Source organism: Mesocricetus auratus, unplaced genomic scaffold (assembly GCF_017639785.1).
Source record: "Mesocricetus auratus isolate SY011 unplaced genomic scaffold, BCM_Maur_2.0 Super-Scaffold_100007, whole genome shotgun sequence".
In the NCBI taxonomy this organism is placed as follows: domain Eukaryota; kingdom Metazoa; phylum Chordata; class Mammalia; order Rodentia; family Cricetidae; genus Mesocricetus; species Mesocricetus auratus.
The window spans coordinates 36829926-36855651 of NW_024429191.1; the positions used below are offsets into that span (position 1 = coordinate 36829926).

Genomic DNA, 25726 nt, shown 5'->3' on the forward strand with positions numbered 1-25726 from the left:
GTAGGTTCTGCAAAGAGCCCAGACTGGTGACGGGACACCCAGCACTGCACAGCTTGCAGAAAAGGAGGAAGGAAACCCGGCAGCCCTCTGAGCGATGCGCGCGGAGTCCTCCGCAGCACAGGTAGCGCGGAGTCTCGAGGTCAAAGGCGGGTTTGGTCTGCACGTCCCGGGGCAGAGCCGGGACGAGTAGACTGCAGCATCCCAGCGCGGTAGGTTGCAGTGTGTCCGAGCAGCTCCAGGGCTTTCGCGGGCTGCGGAGAGCCACGCGGGTCTCCAGGGTCATCTCCGATCGCGCGCCCAGCGGCCCCAGCGAGCGCCCAACTCCCCAACTCCGGGACTTTGGCAAAGCTGCTGCGGGCGGGGAGCGGCGGAGAAGCGGGACGCACCACCGCGGCCTGCGGGGGAGAGAGGACAGCAGCCAGGGCCCCGTGCATCCTGGAGGGCTGAGATACTGTGTAAATAGGTGGAGTATTGAAGGATGGAGGCATATAGGACTCAACCGTGCATTCCTCGGAGGGAGATGAGGTGTAGGACTCGAGATGAGCTGCTGGGGGATGGCGGGGTTGTAGCTCACCCCCGCGGCGGCGACATGGTGGAGGCGCCCGGCTCCCCCACCGGCGAGCGGCGGAAGTGCCGCGGAGTTGGAGCGGGGCCGGCGTCGCGGCCGCTTCTGCTGGCCGAACTGCTGCCGCCGCCGGGCGGACGGGCGGACGGACTCGTAAAGTCGGGGCGGGCGCGGCGGGGCGGACCGGCCCCGATGAGGCGCAAAGAGAAGCGGCTCCTGCAGGCGGTGGCGCTGGCTTTGGCGGCCCTGGTTCTCCTGCCCAACGTGGGGCTCTGGGCTCTGTACCGCGAGCGGCAGCCCGACGGTAGCCCTGGGGAATCCGGGGTGGCAGTGGCCCCCGCGGCGGTACAGGTGAGTGGTCCGCGGCCGAGGGTGGGGAGTACCCTCTCTCCGACTTCACTCCCAGATTGCAGTTCCTTGCTCCACCTACCCTGCGTGTCTGCTCCGAGGCAGAGCTTCCCATTTTGGGGATGGGAACATCGAGGCTCTGGGAAGGTCAAAGATGTGTCCAGGCTCCTACTTCAGCCTAAAACAGTGTTCAGCCCTGGACCCTTTTCCTCTTATTGCCGTGTATTATTCCTGACATCTTCAGCGCTCTCCTTGGAAGATCTTGCCTGCATCTCCATGCCACTCAGGATTGTTCCTTCTGTCGATGGGAATGGAGATACTGGGCGTTCTTGTTGGTGTTCTTCAGAACGTCTCTGCTTCGCGCTCCCATCCTCACCTGCCAGTCCTCGTATTTTGACTCAAGCCAGACCTTTCCTGGTTTGCCATTTACACAGGAACATCTCTAAGTCTCCCACCTGGAGCCTCTGTCTTCATTCATTCATTTATTTAATGCATATGTGTGCCTCGCCCACATGTATGTGTGTACTGTATGCATGCCTGGTGCCCAATTAAGGCCAGAAGAAGGCATAGGATCCTCTGAAACTGGAGTTTCAGATGGCTCTGAATTACCCTATGGGTGCTGGGAGTCTAACTTCAGTCCTCTGGAAGACCAGCCCCTGCTCTTAACCAGCGAGCCATTTCCCCCACCCCCAACACACTCTATACCCAGCCTCTATTTTAATTAGATTCTGTGCCTCTCTTGAGAATACTGAGCCCTTGCCTCAAAGGAGGCCAGGTAGGGACTGAGTGCCTGTCCTTGAACTTGTCACCTTTGATCCTTGGGGGAGTCACGTAGAGGCTCTGATGGAGAGCTCCCCAAATGTCACAGAGCTACAGGTGCCCCCAGGACAGAACACCTCCAGCCTACCTTCTTTGTACTAATGAGATGTGATTATAGTAGACAAAATTGGGATGGTCTGCGCACACGTGTGTGTGTGTGTGTGTGTGTGTGTGTGTGTGTGTGTGTGTGTGTGGTGGATGTGCCTGTGCACATACACAGGTGTGTGCATGGATGTGGACTAGCAGCCTCCTGGCATAGATAAGATCTGTCACTTTCCTCTGGCCACCCCAGCTTCTCTACCCCCAGCTCGTGGCAAGCTTGGGCATGCTTGAGCTATCTCCTCTGGTGGGACATGTTAGAGTTGCTTACGGGATTTCCTTGCCCCATGGAAAGTTGTGCATCAGGGTCAGCCTTGACTGACTGCTGGCTGGCCCTGTGGGAGGAGGCTGACTTAGTGAGATTGATGCTTTAGCCCCCTCCCCCCACCCCGCCTCGTTCACTTTCAGTGTTAGACTGCCATCTGAGCATTCTGGGGCATGGAGAACTCTGCTACAAAGCAGATGAGTTTGAACTTGGCTTTGTCACTCTTGTAATTGTGAATCGTCCCAAAGGTCTGGGTGATCTGTCTATCTGGTAGACAGATCAGACTTCTCTCCCTTAAACTCTTTGAGTGGGGTTTTCCTGTGGGAAATCTCTTTCCTCTGTTACTACCCCGTGTGGTATCAGTGGCAGAAGGCCAGGCTCATGTTCTCAGCTCAACTATTAGTTTGCTGTGTGTTGATGAATCTGGTCTCCTTCTCTGAGTCTTGCTTCATGTGTATGATTTTGATTGCCAACATTCTGTGATGCTATCAGTGGACCCGTGGATCCTAGGGTTCCTTGTAGGGTTCCTACCTTGGGATGCTCTGCTGGACACAGCCTTAGCTGAGAGTGGGTGTGCCCAGCCGGGTGCCGACTCTCCTGTGGAATAGCTGTGCACAGTTCTAAAATAGCTCTTGACATTCTGCCTTTGCCTGGAGAGAGCCCTCGTATTTCACTTGCCATGGAGGCCAAAGACATCCTAATTTTCATTTTCTATAGACCCAGATGTGTAGCAGGAAGGTCAAGGTTAACTGCCAGTTTGGCCTTAGCTTTCATGGTAAATTACTCACTGTGCAAGAGGGTATTGATGGAGTAAGGCCACCTTTTGGGCAGAGAAAAAGAGAGGAGCAGCTACTGAGTGCCTCTTGGAGGTGCTACCTGGACCTCCCGGCATTCCAGTTTTGTGTCTGCCTCTCTGATGTGGCCTAGAGGGAAGAGAGAAATGATGAAGAGGTATGGGAGGGCTGCTGTGTGATTATCCTTCCTTTTGCGGGGTGGGGGTCACACAAGGGAACTGTTTCTCAAGGATGGGCCCTGGTAGGTGCGGCAGGATTCAACATTCATAGGCTGCCTTTCTAGAACACTCTGCCAAATTTCCACACACACAGCCCCTTTGTGTTCCGTTCTCCTGCAGATGCAGAGTCCTCCGGGTCCCTCTTCTGAATGTCATTTGGCCTCCAGGAAAGAGGCTGGCTTCTCCCACCTCTCCATGTCCTGGAGCATATCAAGTGGCTAGTTGGGAAACAGTTCTCAGCATCCAGAGTTGTTGGGACGGTGCTGACCAGTTGTCACTCTGTCACTGTTGAGAGTCATCCCTAAGCATGTCTGTGATTGTTCTGGTAGAAATAAGTACTGGGCTGGAGTGTAGCTGGGTTGACAGCATGCTTGCCTGTGTCTGATCCTCAGCACACATAAACCTGCCTGGTAGTGTGCACCTGTAATCCCCAGTACTCAGGAGGTGACAGCAGGAGGCTCACAAGTTCAAGGCCAACCTGGGCTACGTGAGACCTTGCTCCAGAGACTGTTGGGACTTTATCCCTGAGAGGATCTTAGTGGCTCTTCTGTGAGGTTTCTTACCTTGGTTTGAGCAGTCCTTGATCTGATGGCCTCATCCCGGTACTGTTTGAGCCGCCAAGCAGGACATTGGAGTCATAAAGCACACTTGTGGGCTCAGAGTCTAGCTGGTCACAAAGCTGGCTTTCCTGCAGAGTCAGTAAGGAAGGCCAGCCTCAAGGCCATATTTGTTTTAACTGGGGGATCCTTCTCATTCCCACCCCCTATTCAGCCTGACATCTTGGTTTAATTCTAGGATTGGTTTCGTCTTTCATGCTTGTGTCTGGTTTTTAAAATCCCACATTAGGAATCTGGGTGCAGCTCCTGCCCACTTCTGAGCCAGGATCTCTGGTGAGAAATGGCTTCCTTGGGTAATGACATCTGTTGGGTAGAGATTGGTAGGATCATGGAATGCTATGGGTTGTGATTTTCAAGTATCAGGGTTTTTTTTTTTTCTTCTCATTGTGTCACAGCTGAACTTTATTCTTAGAACGCCCAGAAATCAACACTTTACCTCCGCTAAGGCTTCCTGGTAGCAGAACTTCACCTATCAGCAAGTTAAGTACCATGGAAATGTGGTCTGGAGTGGTTTCTTTACTTTTCCAAGGACGGGTTGGTATCCCTGAGACTGCTAATCACTTCTCTGTCAGCTTGCCCAGCTGAAATCTGATGCCACCAGGGAAGGGTTCTTCACTTACCAGAGCAAATCTGCCACTGCCTCCTCCTCCTGGGCCTGCTGTCTGCTGAGGATCCACACTGAGGAAAGCCTGGGAGAGAGGTCAGACTGTTGATCCTTTCTTGCCCTAAGATCATTGTGACTCAGGGGAGTGGTTTAACCTCTCTGGGCCTCCTTGTCCTCACCTGTGAAATGCATGTAGGTTCAGAAAGGAGGGAAGCATATATATGTCATGATGGTGCCCACCCACCCATGGCCAGGGCAGACATTGTTAATCAATCTTTACCACTAATCCCAGTCTGTTGCTCAACAAGGCTTCTCAAGTAGAGTTGCTGGCATCATTTGTGATGTGGGAAATAGATGTTTTGTTTTGGCTTTCCTGATCCTGACATCCCAGGATCCCTTGAGTTTGGAAGTGTTTGTAGGAAAGGTCTAGAATCAAGCTGGAGCCTCAATTTAGGCATTTATTCATGTTCTTGCTTCTTCTCTCAGGGAACTTTTTGTGCTCTGGTGACAGATAACAGATAATGGAGCCAGGGATGGGAAAGCAAAGGCCTATTTAAAAGATAACCATCTAGCTTGCTAATTGTACCTTATCTACAGCAGACTTTTATTCAGAGGTGGCATCCAGGATGTCTTTTGTCACTTTATAAAAGGCATCTGGAGGTGAAGGAGGCCCAGTATAGCTCACTGCTTCTCAGTAGCATCTGTGTTTTGCATAGCTACCTGGTCCTTTCTGTCTTCTCTGGATGGATGAGTCTGGAAGCAGAGAGTTTGTATAAGAATCATGTTTTTCCAGAGAACCACTGTTCTCATGTCTGGTGGAGCTGACACAGGAGGTAGATTCTACAGGTATGAGTTCCCACAGGTTCCATGGTGGCCTCCATGCCCTCAGATGTCTGGGAAGATAGAATGAGTTTGTTGAATGACTTAAAGTTTCAGAGCAGGCAGGGAACTTCAGAGGACATTGAGTTCAACCCTCTTCATTTTTGGCTGATGGAAACTGAGGCCCCAGAGGGGGTGATCTCTTAAACAGGTTCTCCCAGGAGACACGCAGACCAGAACACAGTGCTCTGAGGTCCACATGCTGTTTCACAGCCAAGGCTTTTCCTCTGCCATTATTTCCCCTGAGAGCCAGGATGATCTCGCAGTCTTGGAGGCCAGCAAATAAAATGGATTAAACGTTAAAGCCGTGAAGGGACACTGCTTGGGGTAGAGGGATTCAAAGGTATGTGGTACGTGGCACTGTTACCGTCCACAGCAGACAGAGCTGGGAGCCTCCGTATGTTCTCTTCTGCATCTATTTTGAATAACAGTGAGTTTAGCCTGAAACAGTACAGAGCTCACAGGCTCCTGAAACCACTGTGGATGTAAGGATTGGGTGATTTGGGCTCTCTTGCTTTTTCTCCCTTAGCTCTGACCTGGACCGAGTCCCCCTGGTAGCAGAACATAATCCTGGGAGAGTCAGTCTCTAGCAGCCTGTGTAGAAGAGAGAAGAAATCATATTTCTTTATGATCCCTAGCTGGTCCTCCTGTCCTAGTTTGGGATTGCCGTGCTCAGAAACTGTCACAACCAGGTGTCTGGTGGTAGACTCTGCCCATGCTGGAGTTGGGGGTGGGTTGGTCCACTCCGGTGAGAGAAAGAATAGTTCCCCACAGTAGGATCTGAACACCCTGAGCAGATGCTAGCCCGTCTACCCAAAGTCCTGATGCATTGTCTTAGACATTGAGCTCAGTCATCAGGACACCACCTGCTGGCTACCCTGGACTCACCCTCATGTGCAGAGTCTGCGGCTGTAAATTTGTGTTCCCATCAGCCCTGACCATCGTGTACTAAGATTCGGAGTGTGGCCTTGTCCACAGCTGCAGAGGCATGGGCCCAGACTTTTGCCAACACGGTGTGGCGGGTTGAACACCGTCTTCCTATTATTGCATCTCACCAGTTCTGTGGCCTCCTTCCTTTCCCCTCACGCGCGTCCTGAGTGCAGCTCTTCCCCTCCACTCAGGAAAAGCCAGTCCACTGTATATTTTTCTCAAGCTGAAAAAAGAACTTGTGCCTCCTCAGCTTCTGACTCTTTTCTGCCTGGCCCTGTTCACTGGAGGAGGCGGGAGTGTTCATACTTTGGAAGCTAGAGGAGGCTAAACAATTCCGCTCGCTGCGGTGGGTGGGTGTGTGTTTATGCATGTGGAGCTCTCTCTCCATGTGGCGCTCTCCCCTCTCTTATCTTTCCGTGGTTCCTGTTTGCTGCCCTCTGCTGAGTGTTGATAGGAGAGGGAAAGGAAGAAAGCAGGCCCTGGGCTTCCTCCCTTAGCTCCTGAGGGAAAGCTGAGCTCCAGGTGCTGGATTTGCCTCTGCTTTCTCAGGACATACGCCTGAACCTAAAACAGCAATAGAAAGAACGATGTTGGGAGTCAGGGAGCTGGCGCCGTAGGTGAGATTGCTGCTATTCTGCCAGCTTCAGGACCTGAGTTTGAATCTCCAGCACCGGCATTAAAAGCCTGGCATGGCTGGCTGTGTGTGCCGTTACCTCAGTACTGGGGGCAAAGACAGTTGGATTCTCAGAGCCTGCTGGATAGACAGGCTAGCCAAAACAGTGACCTTCTGATTCAGTGAGTGACCCTGTCTGCGGGCAATAAGGCAGTGAGGGATAGAGGAAGACACTCTGTGTCCTGTTCAAGCTTCTACATGTGTGGGAATGGGTGTCACACACCTGGATAGTCTCCCCCCCTGTCTCCCTCTCTGTCTCTCTGTCTCTGTCTCTGTCTCTCTCTCTCACACACACACTTGAGCCCTTCGATACTCTATTTCTCCATATCTGATTAGAGAAAATCTCTCAGCCCACCCCTGGATATGTGAGCAGAGGAGAGAGACCATTGCCTTGGGACTAAACCTTCCCAGTGGGCCCCTGAGTGATGCTATGATAGGACCTTTCTGCCCTCTTAGACTGTAGCTGGCCAGCTACAAGGTTCCAGCTTTGTCACCCCACAGGCTCATTTAAATCTCCAGGTCTAGGTGGGCCACCTGATGTCCATGCCTGGAATCCCTGGTCTGTGTCAAAAGAGTGACAGTAATTATCTTGGGATTTCTTTTGAGGATGAACTCATCACAGGTCACTGAGCGGAAAGCCCTGAGCACGGCACTTAGCCCACAACGGGAGCCCCTGACAGCAGTAAAAGTGGCTGTGGTTCAGCTTGACCTGGCTTCGGGGAGGGACGAGTTTCTTAGCTTCTCTGTGGCTGAGAGCGTGGGAAGTTTATGCTGTCACTGAAAGGTTAGACTCTGGGAGGAAGGTCTGGCCCTCATGGAGGTGGCATGGGTTCTGAGCGTTGCTGGGAGGTAATGTGGTATGAATGATGTGGTGTGCGCCAGCACTTCTTTGCACGCGTTCTCTGCCTATTTGGAACCTGAAGCAGTCTTTGCATGGTGCCTTCATGTTTCCCACCTGGGAGGGAACCCAAGCCTCTGACATCTTTCTAGAATCATCTCCTCACCAGCCGCCTTCAGGAAGTGTGTTTGGCCACTCTAGCCCCAGAAGTTCCTCAGCCTCCCCTTTCTCATCTGTCTGCTTAGATGGGAACCCTTCCTGGTTGCCTGCTCTCTTTGGTGAGACATCTGTGCAAATCTGTCGTACCATTTCTGACCAGCCCAGACTGCTTCAGGAAGGCAGGGGCTTGCCCCTTCTGTTTGTGTCCCCAAGTTAATGACCAAGGGCTGAGGGATGAGCTCTCTGGTTGTCTCAGAAGCCACTGGCCAGGACTGGAGGCCCAGCCTCAGGAATGGCTTCCATGAGCTTGAGGGTGCAGAGAACCCCTGAGCCTGGAAAGGATGGAGTCTTCAGGGAATGTGGCGGAGCTTCAACCCTGGAGCTTCCCACACACACCTCTTCTTTGCCACATCTGGGAGACAGACCACTTATTGTGTCTCCTCCACTCACAGAGAGGGTCTCCTGCAGGCCTCTCCTCTGGGAGTGCCTTTCTCTGCAGACTTCTCCTCTGGGAGTGCCTTTCTCTGCAGACTTCCTGTTGGACAGCGGAGAGCAGCACTCTGCCAGATGCCAGCAGGTCAGGCTCTGAGCCTGGATCCTGGTCGAGATCCGGTCTGAGTGGTGACCTTTGGCGTGCTCTCTGGGCTACACAGACTGGCTGACAGCCTGCCATCTGCTGCTTTCCAAGGCGGGGCTGTATGTGGGACCAGGGCAAGGTGCCTGAGCCAGGGGCCCCAGGGGACGGGTGGCTTCACGGAGAACTCATGAGCCCCTCCTTTTAATGATGAGGGCAGAAGAGTCAGTGTGAAGCTGGGAACTAGTCCTATCTCTCGTTACCAAGTTTGGCAGTCCCGACTTAAAGAACCATGACTCACCTTTGAGGCATCAAGTTCCTTCTCCCCAAATGAGCATGTTACACAGTGTCACAGTGTCCTGATGTTAGTTAAAGATGGGTGACTGAGGACAGCAAGATGCAGTAGCATATCTGGGACCACACAGCCGAGCAGTGAGGGAAACAGACTCGGCCGCTTCGGTCTACCGCTTTAGAGCCACTGTCTGTGTGATTGGGTTGAGTTCAGTCTGTCTGCTCCCTGGGAGTAAAGAAGGACAGATTGGAGGTCACCACTGCAAGCTGCAAACCCGATGCTTGTTTCCGATGACTGTGGCTTCAGGAAAGCTGCTCCTTCACCGAGTGCCCAGTAGCAGTGCCAGGATGGGGATCACAACTGGACATGGTCCTTTGCCTCCCAAGAGCCTGGGTCTCCCCAAGAGGCGGGTTGTATTGGGGCCTCATATAGGGAATACGATTCCTAGAGGATCTGGGTCGGGATATCTGGTGGAGGTATGTGTGACTTCCCGCTGTTTAGGCACACTGTGCTCTCAAGTAAGAACTGTTTCTTCTTGCCTGTTTCCTCCTGCGTATTGATCATTGTTGGCTGCTGACAGCTGAGTGTGTGTGTGTGTGTGTGTGTGTGTGTGTGTAATAACTAGTTACTAAATTTACTACCTAAATTCAGCAAGAAGTTAATGATTCCAGTGCACTGGGGTCTGTAATTTGGATTCCTGGTTACTCTACTGACAATAAGACTTAACAGCTGTTTTCTTCAAAAGGTCTTTCATTAATTGTGTATGGGAGGTGTGTGGGGGATGGGTGGATGCACAAGTATGTGGAGGTCAGAGGTCAACCTCAGAGTTCATTCTTTGGGGATGGTTTGCCTTGTTTTTTGAGAAAGGGTCTCTCACTGAGACCTGGGCTTTGCCAGTTAGGTTAGGCTAGCTAGTGAATCTCATGCCTCCTCCTGTCTTTGCCTCCCCATTCCATTGCTAGGTTATAGGTGTGTCACCACAGCTGGCTGTTTTTTTTTTTTTTTTTTTTTTAATGAATGAATTCTAGGCATCCAATTCTGGTCTTCAAGCTTGTGTGGGAAGTACTTTATGGACCAAACTAAGATCCACTCCCCACCCCAACTCCTCAGTTTACATGCATCCTTAATGGGTTCTAACCCATGGATAAGGCCACATTTGGCCCAGCAGTATGTTGTGGCTTGTCCGGGTTGGCATTTTACTTGGCTAGCCATCATTGTATTTATTTGTTTGTTTGTTTTTGGTTTCTCGAAACAGGGTTTCTCTGTGGCTTTGGAGGCTGTCCTAGAACTAGCTCTTATAGACCAGGCTGGTCCCGAACTCACAGAGATCCTCCTGCCTCTGCCTCCCCACCCCTAGCTGAGGAGCCATTGACAGTTGCTAGCTGCTGGTGGAGGGGGAGTTTATTCTTGAGAGTGTGGCTATTGGTAGGTTGCTCATGCTCCAGTGGGCCACTCCACACCCCAGTGAGTAGCACTGGTTGGATTCAGGGGTTATTAGAAAAGAAGACAGGAAGGTGGGAGGGAGGCAGAGGGATCTGTTGTCCAGGGGGATCACGTGGTAGGAGTTGGGGGTGAATGTTATCAAATTACCTTGTGTGCATGTATGAAACTGTCAAAAGAAAAATGGTGTGATCAAAAAGTAAGTTGCTAAATAACTCATGTTTTTAGGAAAAAGTCTTAGTTTTGGTCTTTTGGGGTAAAAATCCAAAAGTCTGGCAACAGACCCAGGTGTGGGATCATGAAAATGTGCTGGGTCCCACGGCAGCTGCCTCTCTAGACGAGCCCCAATCTCCCTAGCTCTCCGAACCCTGCCACCCTCTGTGGTCTGAAACCTGGCACCTCACCCTTAAAATACTCAGGTTCATGGGAGCCAGTTGAAAACTCTGTGATGAGATACTAGGCTGAGTTGACAGATCCTTCTAACTTGCAGACTCTCTCCAGGGAGGATAAGATGATAACTGGGAAGGGTTAAGTGTGTGGTCCCTGGTTATCAAACAGACCCTCTAAGCTTATATGCAGATACTCACCAACATAGGTGGTGGTGGGGGGCGGTCCCTTGCTTCTCTCTAGGCCTCTGAACTGGGCTTCCCTCTGTCTGGTGACACTTGCTTGTTGCTAGGGGGCTGTCGGTGGTAGTTTGTTAGCAGCTGTGTAGACGTGGTCTACCCTATTTTCTCCTATGTTGGCTGTCAGCCTTCTCTGGCTCTGCATTCCTATACAGGGAAAGTGGCAGGATGTGGTAGGATTTTTGCAGGAGAGTGAGGACAGCTTCCCCAGCAACAGGGGACTCTAACCATCCCAGAGTCATCAGGGAACAGAGGACCTATGTGTGGTCAGATTGGGGTCCCCAGTACATCCTATGGGAGGCGGTTCAGCCAAATGCAGCCATGCAGGTCTGAGTCCAAGGCCCTTGGATGTGGTGACTACAGTTCAGGGACCTCCCGTGGGAGCTTTTGCTATGGCAGGTGCATGGGATGAGGGAAGCCCGAGTGGGAGCCTTAGCTTGGAGCAGTAGCAGTCCTGGAATGACAGCCCGCCCCGTCTTTGCACCCTGACTCCTTAGCAGAGACTGTGGTCATCACTTGTTTATTGAGTCAGTCTGCATTTGACACACTGTGTGATGACCTTCCTTCAGTCCTCCGATCCCCGGGTGGGGGACATTCTGCCCGTTGTCACTGTGCAGATGGGACACCAGGCTTAGGACACCTAAGAAACTTCCAGGCCTGTGCAGAAACAAGCCACGGTAGGTGCTTCTGCTTAGGGTTCAGGCTGCCAGATCTGTGTTCTTAGCTGTCAAATTTGATTGACCCCACGGGGAGTCATTTCACCTCTCTGCCTGTAAAATGGAAACTGAATTTCCTAGCATGCGAGCAATGTGCCGATGGGAAAGAGGACAGTGTCCCACCATGGTTTTTCTCGTCTGCCCTCCGGGTGCAGATCCTGGTCCCTCCCATCCCCATAGCCCGAACCCTGCTTCTCTCTAGCTCCCCTGGCAGCAGGAGGGACAGCTGACAGCTCCTGCCAGGGCCTGGGCCAGCAAACAATGGGGGACATTGAGAAGGCTGCCAGGTGCCAAGCCAGAGGTAATAAAGGGACATTTGATTAGTTTCAACCCAAATTGTCAGGCTCTGCTCTTTCTCTCAGCAGCGGTTAATGGGTACAGAAAAAGGTATCGCTTCTCTCCTTTGGGCTGGTGCCGTTTCCTGCCTGAGCAGCCATGTTTAACCTGAACCTCCCAGTAATGGGGCACCCACCTCCCTCAGCAGGTTCTTTCATGTTCCACTGTGGCTTGGGGTGACAAAGGGTCTCTCAGTTGCCCCCCACTCGGCTTTTCTGCCTCTTCTCAAGTTGTTCCTTTCCCAGCAAGCCTTACCTGACCACTGGAGGAGGGGCTGTCTGTCTCTTGGAAGTATGTGTGGAGCTTACTACTTTGTACAAACCCAGGCACTTAGGTTTGCCCAGCCAAGGGAAGCCATGTGTCTGAGCCATCCCAGGAGAGCTCTGTGTGTGTGTGGGCTTTTGATGGACGTGGGGGAGATGGGGCCAACAGGATCCCAGACTATTGTAGGTGAGCCCACATTCCCTCCCTCCCTCCCTGCCTAAGAGTTCTACTCCCAAATATGGCCATTGTGTCTGGGGGCAAGTTTTCAGTTAAGAGCTCCCAAGGGGTTGTGGACAGTCTGGTTTCTGTTGCAGCTACTCAAATATGCCATTACAGTAGTGGCCACACCATGAGCCAACATGCTGTGTTCTAGTAGAACTTTATGGAACCGACAGTATGTGGAGCGGGTAAACTCTGGTCCTGCTCTGGTCCTTGCTAGCCCCTGTTCTGGTCTCTTCCTGATAGAGGAGCCCTCAGTTGACATGTAGGAGCCACCAGGAGTTGTATGAGCATGGGTTGGCTCCCAACCATGCAGTGCCTTTATTCCTCCATTTGTAAGCTGTGGTCATGGAGAGGATGAGCCCTGAGGATCCTGCCAGCCATGGACGCACTTTAAGACCCTGCATTCTCCAGGGGGTCTGGCCTATCCTTGTAGATGAGCAGGGCTCTGCAGCGCTTACCAAATACTCCCTCCCGCTGATGCCCCCACCCTGTGCCTGCCCCATCTTACTGAGATCATAGCCCTGCCCTCCTGTGAGATCATAGTCCAGTCGGTACATACAGCCAGAGAATGTGTCACAGGCAGAACTCAGAGGCACCTGTCCCTCCTGTAAAACTCTCCAGCTTGACAAGGTAGTACCCGCAATATATACAGCTCAAGTTCCTCCTCGGTCTGGTTCCTGTTCACCTTCCACTCTGGACCTGCCCCTCGCTACCCACCCAACAGTCCAGCCGTGGCAGACATCTTAACACACCAGGCATGTTTTCTCCTCCGTGATCCCAGACACAGAATGTTCTTCCCAAAGATCAGTGTGTGACTGGGCCATGATCTTTGAGGTCTCAGCTTCAGTGTCACCTCAGAGGACCGCTTCTCTATCTCTTTTAGTGTCTGAAACTGAACTGCCTTAGCATTGACTAGCATGGCCTCATTTAGTCATTTCCTGGTTCATGTTTCTGTTGAGCATCTTGTCTGTCTTATTTATTGCTACTTACACAGCAATAGCACACAGAATGTGCTTGGACTGTTTGCTGAGTGAATGAATGAATGAATGAATGAATGAATGCATGCTGCATACTCCTGTCTCTGAGCACCCTTGAGGGCCCTGGTTCTGGGAGACGCTGCACACTCTCCTCTGGGGGAGAGACAGACTCCCTTCTTCCCTGGTGAGCTGTGAGGACTCTGAGAGTGTGAGCTCATAGTAACAGCCACGGATTGTTGGCAGAGCTTAGAGGAGCCATGGTGGGACCCCACTTCTCTCCACCAGGAAGTCTCCATCTTCAGCCATGCGGATTGCTTGGTTGGTACCCTTGCCTGAGGAGGGTTTTACACATTCCCTTCAGATATTCTTGGCAATTGGCAATACCTTCTCTGGGCTGGTATTTTCTTTAGCATGTGGGCTCCTGCTTGCTTCTTGGAAGTGGGGAAAGGTTTTGTTGCAGGTGGAGCCCAATATCCTGTGGATCTATGGTAGGCCTCTGAGGAGAAGGACTGCTGGCCAGGGCCAGCCTTTTCCTTTGGCCCACAGCATCTGTGAAGTGAATAAACAGGCATGTGGATTCCAGGGGTGGAGGTGGCTTTTAACATGTCCCCAAGGCATGCATTAAATCCCTAAGCCCTAGTACCTCAGAATTAGACTCCTCATAGAAAGAAGGTAGCTGTAGTTAGGATAGGGCCATGCTGAGCTGGGTGCATCTGTCATCCTCCATGACTGATGGGGGTCTTTGGAAGAAGTGAAGAGATGCAAAGAGGAAAGAGAGCCCTGGGAACCTAGAAGCCAGAAACACCTGGCATGTCCAGAACCATCTAATCTCTTCCAGTTAATTCTGTTCCTTTTTAGTTTACGGGAAAGGTTCTTTCCTGAGAGAACATTCAAGTGTCACACTGCACATGTGTTATTTAACTGAAGCTATGCTCCTAATTAAGATCTCTCTCTTCCTCCTCCCTTCTATACCATTTCGTTTTGTTCCAGGCTCTTACATTGATTGCAACAATTAATTTTTGTTCTGAGTCCCCACTAAATGGATTTGAGGAATTACTGTATGCTACATACAAAAAGCCAGAGCTCCCAGCCTAAAGGGGAACACAGGCAGGTTCTGGGTGCTGCCTGGGAGATCAGCATCCTGCTGTGGGGCACTGGCTGACCACACTGAGGGTTTATGTAAAGAGGTGATTTTTACATAGGCCAAGGCCAAGACCATAGCAGTGTGTGTGAAGCAGGACCGGGCCTCTCAGGTGGCAGGAAGGGGACGTTCCCCCAGCAGCAGTGAGGAAGGCACATAGTAACAGCCACGGATTGCTGGTAGAGCTGAAACTGCATGAGTCTGGAGAGGTAGGAGACACTGGATCTCGGGCTCTGACTCCTGGGCTAGGGAGACTGGGAAGCTAGGATGGTTTGGGCAGTGGATAACTAGATAGGTCACTGCGGTTGTGCAGGGAGTAACTGAGGCACAGAGACCAGCCATTGAGATGAAGGGAGAAGGCATCCTTTCATTCATCCTGCTGTGTCCAGATCCCATGACAAGTGCTACAGCCACAGGACTTGTTTCTTGTGGTATCAAAGCTCCAGATGTTGGTGACAGTGACTGTTGCTAGTTGTTTTGTCAGGTGTAGTGTTAAGCCCTCTGCTACCTTGTCTTTTTTAATCTGCCAACAGTGGCTAGAGAGTATAATTATCCCCCAGGGTGTGAAGCATCGGGGAGATGAGCTGTTTTCCCAGCCTAGGCCATATTCCAGCAAACCAAGAACCTGACTGGCCCACAGAGCCTGGTGTCTCTATCCTAGACTAGGAATGGCCTCCTGGAACAGAATGATAGATACTGAGTATGTGTGAGCGCAGGAGAGTTGGGCTTCATCTGCAGGGGACTTACTGAGGAAGGGAACCCTGGCTTGCTTTCTTCAAGAAGAGGAAGGTAGGTTAGCCTGCACTGAAACAGCTGAGGAAAGGGTGGAACAGAGGAATTCCAGACAGGAAGACAGCACAGTCAGCGTTGTGGGATGGGAGGCGGGGTGTGTGTGTGGGGTACTCACAGTGGTACTTAGCGTTGAGAAGTAAAGGCAGGTGTTGGGCTGAGAGAGACTGCCGTGCAGGCAGAGCCATACAATCTAGAAAGAACCATCTTCTAGTTCCCGTAGCAAAAGAGTGCCCAGTCATAAAACCATATGGCCAGAATTGCTTTTCAAGCATCCTGCAGTTTATGAGTTGAAACAACATGTAGTCTTTTTTTTTTTTTTTTTTTTGTCAACTACCAGGCCAGGCAAGACAGAGAAGCCACAGGACCTGAGTGTTCTGTCCATGGAGCTGCTGTACAAACTGTGTTCTGCTTCATTCAACATGTCAGACACTCATCAGTTTATGACTCAGTACTGGATGTGCCCCAGGCTGGCTCTGCTAAGCACTTGACATTCCAGGAGGAAAGGATGGCTTTCCCTGTCCTTGAGGACAGCTAGACGGCTGGACGGGCCATTCCAGAGCAGAGTGCTTGTCGTGCTGGAGTAAGCACAGTCAGTGATGTATAGCAGCCCCAGACTACCTTCTTGGCTGTTCCTCTCTCCAACATGTTCCTCCCCACCTTAGTCTCCTGTCGGTTGCTGTGATAAAAAATCCCCTGGCAAAGAGCAATTTAGGGAAGAGATTGTTTACTCAGGATCAGGATTCTACCTGTGTTGCAGAGAAGTCAAGGAATGGGGAACTTTTTTTTTTTTTTTTTGGTTTTTCAAGACAGGGTTTCTCTGTATTGTTCCAGGCTGGCCTCGAACTCATAGAGATCTGCCTGCCTCTGCCTACCGAGTGCTGGGATTAAAGGTGTGGCTACCAACACCTGGCGGAATCGGGAACTTGAAGTAGCTAGTCACATTACATGTTCGATCAAGAACAGAGAGAATGGTTGCACAAATGCTCAGTGATCATCTCGATTTCTTAGCTTTTATGTAGTCCGAAGCCTAAAGCCAGGGAATGGGCTGGGTCTTCCCACTTCAATTAGTATATAATATAGACAGTCCCCCACAGACATGCCTATAGGTCAACCTCATCTACACAATTGTTCATTGAAATTCTTTCCCCAGATAATTCTGAAAAATTAACCATCGTGCTGCCTTAACCCTAGGCTTTTGAATCCTTGTTTTGGAAGTTACTTTTATTTTATTTTATGTGTGTGGCTGTTTCGCCTGTTTGTATGTCTGTGCACTGTGTGCATGCCTGGTGCCTGGAGGCCAGAAGATGGAGTCAGATCCCCCGGAACTAGAATTACACATGGTGCTGAGTTGTCATGTAGTTGCTGGAGACGAACCTAGATACTTTAGAAGAGCAACAAGAGCTCTTAACTGCTGAGCTATCCTTCCCACTGCTTGTTTTTAGAGACATGGTGTCATGTATCCTTGTCTGGCCTAGATCTGGCTGTGTAGCCAAGGACCTCCTCATCCTCCTGTTTCTACCTCCCAAGTGTTGGGATTCCAGGCATAAGCCACCGTGCCTGGTCTAACTCTAGGCTTAAGGCCACAGGTTTGACTGGACTTGAACCCCAGTTTGGCACTTTACTAGCGGTGTGAGTCGGCCTGCATGCTTTAACCTCTTTGTTTTCTCATTTTAAGCCAAGCATGAAGGGCCAGGTGTTCTGCTCTGTAGTGGTCATTTGCCTTGTGTACTTAAGATCCTGGGTTCTATCCCTAGCACCACGGGAAAGATGAAATAAAATGAAATAAAAGAGCCACAGTGATAGAACCTGCCTCCCGGGATTCTTGTCAGCGTTATTGTGCATGTGTATAATTTGTGTTTTGGGTGCTCGTGTGGAAGACAGTTTTGTGGAGTCGGTTCCTTCCTGCCATCTTGCATGGCAAGTGATTTACCTGCAGTCATCTCTCCAGCCAGCCAGTTATCAGATTTTTTGTTTGTTTGTTTTTCCAGACAGGGTTTCTCTGTAGCTTTGGAGCCTGTCCTGGAACTGGCTCTGTAGATCAGCCTGGCCTCGAACTCACAGAGGTCCGCCTGTCTGCCTTTGAATGCTGGGATTAAAGGCTTGTGCCACCACCGCCCAGTCCAGTTATCAAATTTAAATGAGCTCAAACACACAAAGCACTCAGACCAGTCTCTGACCTTTAGTGACAGATATCATTGTCACTCCAGGCCTGCCCTGACCCTCGGCTGCTGAAATGAGTGTCCTGGAAGCACCCTCCAGCCGGGGCTGAGGTGGAGCACTGCCCGCTAGCCTCCCGACCATATTGGGGAGGGTACTTCCATGGCAGAGGAGTAGCTGTAGTAACCCACTGGTGAAATGTGTTGCTCTTCCTGTTTGGGTGCCAGGGAAGGAGGCTCAGGTGAAATGTGTCACAGCTGCGCTCTGCTGGGAAGTTGCTGGCACTGAATGCCAATGACGAAGTGGGCAGTGTAAGCGCTAGACCTGGAGACCTGCCTGCGGCAGGAGCCTGGTGCTGGGGCACCGCCCTTGCTGCCTGCCCAACGAGCATGTCAGAGCCAACGTGGCAAACCCTCTTCTGTATTGTGGTGCCCATCAACCCCTTTGAGCGACCACAGCACGTGCATTACTGTGAAGGGAAACAGGTTTAAAGGTGCAGAGGCATTTTTCCATGGCAGGCAGGCAGGCACAGGGTCTTTGGCGCCGAAAGGTAACAAACTGATAAATGGCTGTGGCGGTTTGCCGGATATAATAAGATAGCACAGACAAGTGATTTAAATAATGAATGTTTACTTCCCACAGATATAGAGACTGGAAGTCAGTGCTCAGGATGCCAGTGGGGTCTTTCCTGGTGAGGGTTCTTGCTGGTTTACAGATGGTTGATCTCTTTTATCCCGTGGCTTGAGAGTCCCTGGGTCTGTTCTTAGAAAGGCACTAATCTTGTTCATGGGGGGCCCCACCCTTATAACCTGATTACCTCCTAAAGCCCCACCTCCAGATACCTTCAAATTGGCAGCTAGAACTTGAACATGAACTTGGAGGGGGGCATCCAGTGTATAACCGTGGCACAGGTGTCGTCTGTTTGGGAACAGCCATGGGATGCCTGCATTGTATTCCATGGTTGCCTTGCTGGGGTCTACAGAGGCCCCTATGATCAAATGCTTTTATTTTTCTCGTGACAAAAATACAGACACGCTGGTGGAGAAACAAAGACTGTGAATAAGCCCGTGTCTATTCAGGTCAGACTCTGTCACCAAACAAGTTAATTTAAGAAGTTATTAAAAATGCATTTTGGATTTGGGAATTGAAGCTGAGGGCTGGTTGACCCATCTTATTTTCATTACTTTGCTTCTGATTTGTAAATTATGCTGCTGCTCTCCTGAGAGCTCTTCAGTGGCTTCCTGTTCCAGAATAGAGACCTGAGCTCTACCACAGGCCCCTCCTCGTGCTGCCCTTTCCCAGCTCTGCCCTCACTAAGTGCAGGCCAGCCTCTCGCTCTCCTGCGGTGGAGACTCGGCACCTCTCCTCACTGCAGGGAGTGCCTGCACACACCAAAAGCATGCATGCATACACACCAAATATGCATGCATGCACCAAACGCTTATGGATACACAGGGGCACATCAGAGATGCACACACATCAGACACATACATATGCACACACCAGACACATGCATGTGCACACATGTTGCACATCGTACAGACCAGAATGCACACCTGCACACACAACACACAAGTTTGCGCACAGCAAAAGCACTCCCCCCCCCCACTTCACCTTGCTAATGCTGTTGCACCATTCTGTTCTCAGTTCGGGTATCCCTTCCCATGGAGGGACTTTCCTGGCCCACATCTTTTTCCCTTTAAAGCTCCCTGGCTTAGTTTATACAGTCTTAAACTTAGTGAGGTTGTTTGATGAGTCCAGTAGCTGTATCCTTGTCCCCATTTTATCCCTACTGTTTTACACAGTGCCTGCCCCATGTCAGACCTAACAAGTGAAAAAAAGGAATGAACAAACATGGATGCTCCTGGACCAGAATTTTTTTTAAAAAAAGCATATTTGGGCATGGTATCAGGGAATCAGCACTCGGGAGATGGAGGCAGGAAGTTCAGGGTCATCCTTTGCTACATAATAATTTTAAGGCCAGCCTGGGCTACATGCAACTAACTCTTGACTAGAAAAAAAAAGTGTAAAGAATGTTACCAGAGAAATGGTAACATTTGGCAACTTTTGGAAGCAAGCTGTAATTAGACCATAGTGTTGTGCCCTTGTTGGTGTTAATGTCTTTATTTATTCTCAGGAGACACACACTAAAGAATTAAAAATAGTTATAGCATATCAACTTTCATGTGGTTCAAGGGGAAGAATGAGAAATGAGTGTGAGAATGATCGTGGTCAAGTGTCAGTAGAGGTGGTGGAAGCTGTTTATTCGGCCTACATCTTTCTACAAGCTTACAGTTCACGTAGAGAGTTGAGGAGTAACTCGGTGAATAAGTGGGGTGCAGCCGCTCACACCGTGAAGCAATCCCAGCCCTGCAAAGGCTGAGACAGGATTGCTCTGAGTTTAAGGCCAACCTGAGCTACATGAGACCCTGTCTCCCCACTCCTTGTCCTTTTTCCCCCCCTAAGGGCAAAGGACATATCTTAGTTGGTAGAGTGCTTGCCTAGCATATAAGAAGTCCTGGATTCCATCCCGAGTAACACATAAAGGAGATGTGGTGGTACAGTCCCACTCAGCACACAAGAGGATCAGGAGTTCAAGGTCATCTTTGGCTACTTAGGAAATTGAGATCAGCCTGGGCCACAGGAGACCCTGTATCAAGACAAAACAAAAAAATAATAAAATACGAAATTCCATGAATAGAAGTGAGTGACTAATAAAGGAGAAGGGCTAGGAGGAGGAAGAGAACCTCCAGATCCAGAGGCAGAGGACAGGGAAGGGCTTTGTCCATTTGGGGAACCTACAGGAAGGCAGAGTGACCCTGGGTGGGCATGGAGAGGGGCTGGAGCCTTCCTGGGGAGCTGTCTGTAGATGGGCGGGAGTGCCATGCTGTACTGTCAGCCTGAGCTAAGGGACCCATACACATCCCCCCTTTTCTTGTGATGATTTTTGATGGTATGAAACCAGGAGGTCTCAGATATTCAGTTTGAGTCTATCCAGTTTTGTAGATTGCTCTTTCTCTATTTACAAAACAAAACAAAACATGATTTTCCTGTTGCCCACCCGATCTTGAACATACTGCATTTCCCTTATTTATTGCTGTCTAAAAATTTATTCTCAAACATAAAAGCTTAGTGCATGAATATTCATTTGCTCCTGGTTTGGGTGGAGCAAAGGTTCTGGCTTTGCTGGGGGGTTCTAGTTCTGGGACTCTGAAATTGCAGCTAAGATGCTGGCCCAGTATGCTTAAAGTGGGTGTGGTGGTGAGCATCTGTAGGCCCAACTGTGGGAGGGTGGAGGCAGAGGGATTAGAAGTTCAGAGTCATTCTTGGCCACTAGTGAGTTTGAGGTTAGCTTGGGTTACATGAGACTGTGTCAGAACAAACATGAAGGCTAGTGAAGCCTGATGGCCTGAGTTTGCCCGAGGAGAGGAGGAGGAGGAGGAGGAGGAGGAGGAGGAGGAGGAGGAGGAGGAGGAGGAGGAGGAGGAGGAGGAGGAGGAGGAGGAGGAGGAGGAGGAGGAGGAGGAGGAGGAGGAGGAGGAGGAGGAGGAGGAGGAGGAGGAGGAGGAGGAGGAGGAGGAGGAGGAGGAGGAGGAGGAGAAGAAGAAGAAGAAGAAGAAGAAGAAGAAGAAGAAGAAGAAGATGATGATGATGATGATGATTATGAGATGGTGGTGGTGGTGGTGATAGTGGAAAATAGGGGGCCAGGGAAGTGGCTCAGTGGTTAAAGCCCTTGCCCTGCAGATCTGAAGGCTGGAGTTTGGATTCCCAGAATCTGCATAAATGTCAGGTGGGCGGGACATCCCACCTGTAATTCCAGCTTCTGAAGGCAGAGTCATGGGATCCCAGAGCAAGCTACTATTGAGACTATCCACATTAGTTCAGCTCTGGGTTTGACTGAGGAACCTTAACTGTGAAAAAGGTAGAAGAGTGATCACAGATGATTCCTGACATTGACCTCAGGCTTTCGTATGCATGTGTGCACACACTCATAAGTGCACATGCACATCCACACATGTGTGCCCACACACATGTAAAACACTCAAACACACATACACATGAAAACTGAAAAAGAATTTTTTAAAGGTCGTGATCATTTTTCGGACTTTTGGAGTCTCTCTTTCATTAGACAGTCTGCTCCCAGGAGAAGGGAGCCTCTGTTGCCCAAAATATGGACCTGGCCACAAGAGGCTCCTGTGATCTTCCACTGCAGCAGCTGGCTTCCCCTCTGCCAAGTGACCCAGGAGACAGGGAGAGAGTAAGCGGGGGCCACAGATCCTCTTGTGGCCTAGTCTAATCTCCAAGATTACACACATGGTTCCGGATTCTTAGATTCTGTTAGTTAGACGTGACTAAGTAAAACTTCAACCCTGGACAAGGAAAGGGTGAGACTCTTCCTGTTGGCAGGGAAAGTTCCAGAGAACTCAGGAGCACTGTTAACCATTACTGTTCCTGGTGTCTGAGTGTATGCCAGATACTATAAACGGTACAGAGTCTTTAAGGAGCCGACCAGCATCTGCCCTCAAGAAGTTTCTATCTGCCAGAGAAGGAAGTCATGTTCTGAAATTGGCCATAGGCACCACGACGTCCTGCAGCAACCTCCTTGAGAGAGCTGAGAGAAGCAAATCAGAACGGATGGAAGCAACAGGGAACACTGGCAGGTTACTGACACCTGTCCACAGACTGAGTACAGTGCCAGGCAGGAGATGTGCCTGCAAGACCATCACATGGACAGCACCCCTTGAATTGCCCAGCAAGATGGTCCTGGTACCTCATGGCCTCATTACCTTCCTTTTATTATATAAACCATAAGATCAATGTTTAGAGAAGATAACTTGGATTAAGTGGGATGCCTCAGTGGGTAAAGACACCTGTTGCCAAGTCAAATGACTTGAGTTCGATTTCCCAGAGCCACTTGGTGGAAGGAAAGAAGCAACTCCTGGAAGTTGTCCCCTGACGTCCACATGTATGTCAGGGCATGCATAAAAACACGCAAATAAATAAAACATAAAAAATTTAAGTTGATTTACATAACAAGGCCCAATCAGTAAGTGGCAGGGTGGTTGGGAGGCACCAGCTCCTGCACTATAGGACTTTGAGCTGGTAAGGTAGCTCAGTTGGTAGCGTTCTTGCCAAGCATCCATGAGTCCCCAGCGCTTGATCAAACCATCCTGGGTGGCTCAGGCTTACCTTGTAACTTAAGAGGTGGACAAAGAAGAATCGCAAGTTCAAAGTCATTCTCAGCTATATTGAGTTCCAGGACAGCCTGGACTACCTGAGGCCCTGTCTCACTCAGACAGGGATTAGTTAAATTAACTAATTAATTAATTAACATAGGGTTTTGTTATTATTGTTATTATTTGGGATTTTTGAGACAGGGTCTGACCTATCTCTGCCTTCCGAGTGCTGGCATCAAAGGTGTGTGCCACCACTGCCCAGGTTAAGGCTTTAAAACCTTGTGTTTTAGCCTGTGTGTCTTTCCTGTAGCTGTAGTGTGCATGTCCAGCAGTGTGTTCGCTTCATCAGTGCTGGGCATGTGGGAGGCTGCAGCTGCACTTCTACCACGATTAAGGGCCAAACTCAGCCGTATGTCTTCCAAGCCCTTTGCATTAGTTTGGCCAGCATCCAAGGCTGAGATGAGAGAAGCCAAAACTAGGTTACTGTCCTTCACATACAGTGACTTAGATGAAGGGAGGGACCTGGAGAAATAACTCAGCAGTTAAAAGCAACTGTCCTTGCAGAGGACCCCAGTTCAGTTTCCAGCATCCACTTGGGTTGGCTCACCACCTCCTTTAACTCCAACTCCAGGAGATCCAGTGCCCTCTTCTGGACTCTACAGTATGTGCACTCATGTGCACAGACAACCCCTTCCCCCATATACATAATTTAAAAATAAAGATGAAGGGAAAACAGGCATGCCTGCTCTCAACCTCCTCCCTAGCCCCAGACCATGGCAGAGCTGGAGTTTTAGGAAGCTGAGCTGAGCTGGCAGGCCTCCCTGACATGCTTTCTCTACCTGTGCAGGGTCACTATGGAATCCAGCCCAGTGTTTCACTGACTAAGCCCAAATGCATCAAACTCTCACCCTGGAGACGACAGCCCACCTTGAAAAACCTAAATCTCCCATGGTCTTTCTTCACTTCAGACATAAACACTTACTTTTTTAAAAAAAGGGGGGGATTTTTTAAAATTAAAATTCTCTTTGTAGGCTGGGCAGTAGTGGTGCATGCCTTTAATCCCAGCCGTCAGGCACAGAGGCAGGCAGATCTCTGTGAATTTGAGGCCAGTCTGATCTACAGAGCTAGTTCTAGGACAGCCAGGGCTGTTACACAGAAAAACCCTGTCTCGAAAACCAAAACTGTAAATAAAGTTTGGTTTGACTATTATTGTGGGTCAGTGTTTCAAATGACCGCCCATTTTGGTGCATGCTTTATATACCTAGTATGGGTAAATAATGCTCCCCTAGCCGTGCATGTATTGGCACAGAGTGGCAGGAGCAGATCTAGCCTCTTGATTGACTGCCCAGGTGACGCTAACCTTAGATTTTCACCTCCTCCCCCTTTCTCATTGTGAAATGGATCCTTTTTGAAGGCTGGAAAGAGGAGGCGAGAGAGAGGGAGGGAGAGAAGGGAAATGAGGACAGCCCTTAAACTCAGAGGTCCGTCATACCAAGATGAGGGTAATAGTAGTCAGTGGCCGAGCTGAAGCCATGATTACCTGAGAAGAAATTTGCAGAAAAATACTGGGTGACTTTCATTATGTCACCTTCGGGTGCAGAGTGGCAGTGGTTTGAGCCTGTCAGTCCAACATTCCAATGACTGAGGCAACTCCCAGGCAAAGCCTGAGCTACAGAGTTAAGCTCATCTCACTCCCACTAATTAGTTAATTAGTCATTAAATTAGTCAGGCTGTAGCATGCATTGAAGACCTGCTGACCTGCCTCCCAAGGGTCAAACTGCTTCTTGAGGGCTCTGTTCATTCTCTGCTATATTGCCAGCAACTCCTGGGTTATTAGAGTGCCAACTTTGGCCCTCAGCCAGGGCAGGGTGGGGTGCCCACTGTTGGCCTTCCTCTGCTCTAGCTGCTGTGGCTTCTCTAGCCCTGGTATGGGGGCACCTAGCTGACTGGGTACTGTTATCTGTGGCTGTCACCTTCTCTCCCATCTACTCTCTGTGTCTTCCTTTGGGCTGGCTTCTGCCACTGGGGCTTATGTTGCTTCCTGTTGGGGATGTCATGGTAAGAGAAGTTGCAGATCCCAGAGCTGGGTGACCTTGGAGGTCATCCTAGACACTACTTTATGGATTCTGGAAACCCACATTGCAGGGTCCTCCCTGCAGGTAGAGCGGGGGGGGTCCAGCTGGCCTCTTTCTGGGGGCTGAGTGGGATGGTGAGTGTCGACGACTCAGACCCTCTCCCCATTAGTTACCAGGGAGAAAAAACCACACTGAGTCGGGAGTCTGTGGAAGCAGGATCTTGATTTATTCCAACACACAGGAACTTATATAGGACTGAGGTAGGGGATGGGAATCTTGGGATAGTGTAAGGTGATGTGAGGAGTTAAGGACCAATGGTATTCTACCAAGCAGGGGGCAATCTTGCATCTGATCTGGCTGAGTCACCCCCACGTGGAGGCTACAGATTAGAGACAGGTCACCAAACTCTAGCCAGGCTCAAGAGGTTACACTGGGCCTCACATCCGAACCCTAAACTCAAGTCAGGCTCAGGAGCTTACACACTGGGCCTCGCATCCAAGCGTTTCTTAGGCCCAACACCACATAGGTACCCCACACTAGCCTTTGAATGCTCCCTCTCCTGACTCTCTTGAAAAGAATAGGATAATTTTTTTAAAACGTGCAGATGTCTAGGGCCTGTATTTTTCACATTGCAAGTCACAGGCTTACTATTTTGGCTTCTCATATTACTCAGAGAGCACAGGCAGAGTTCATCCTATGTTCAAAAATACATACATACATACATGCATGCATGCATACATACATACATACATACATACCCTAACCCTAACCCTGTAACTCCGTCGGTACCATGCCCACCTAGCATGCAGGAAGCACTGGATTCAGTCCCCAGCACTGAATAAAATTGAGTGTGTTGGGGTCTGCGAGGCAACTTGGTGGGTAAAGGCCCCCTGCCAATCCTGATGGCCTGAATTCCAGCCCTAGGACTCACATGGGGGAAGGAGAGAGCTGACTCTTACAAGTTATCCTTTGGCCCACATGTGCACACACATGTGCACAAACACGTGTACAGAAAATAAATAATAAATCGGTAAATGGAAAACTTAGTGTGGTGGTATACACCTGTAATCCCAGCACTGGGGAGGTAGAGGCAAGAGCAGGTTAAGGTCACTCTCAGCTGTAAGAGATC

General features: G+C 50.2%; 1 protein-coding gene across 1 annotated transcript in view; it reads left to right on the forward strand.

Moving 5' to 3' along the window:
• The first annotated feature begins 626 nt into the window (after window positions 1-626).
• Window positions 627-25726, forward strand: part of Galnt10 (polypeptide N-acetylgalactosaminyltransferase 10) — a 149188-nt gene continuing 124088 nt past the window's right edge. Inside the window, exon 1 of the mRNA XM_040748690.1 lies at window positions 627-916. Coding sequence (XP_040604624.1) covers window positions 758-916 — 159 coding nt within the window. The 5' untranslated portion in view covers window positions 627-757. The remainder of the gene's footprint in view (window positions 917-25726) is intronic.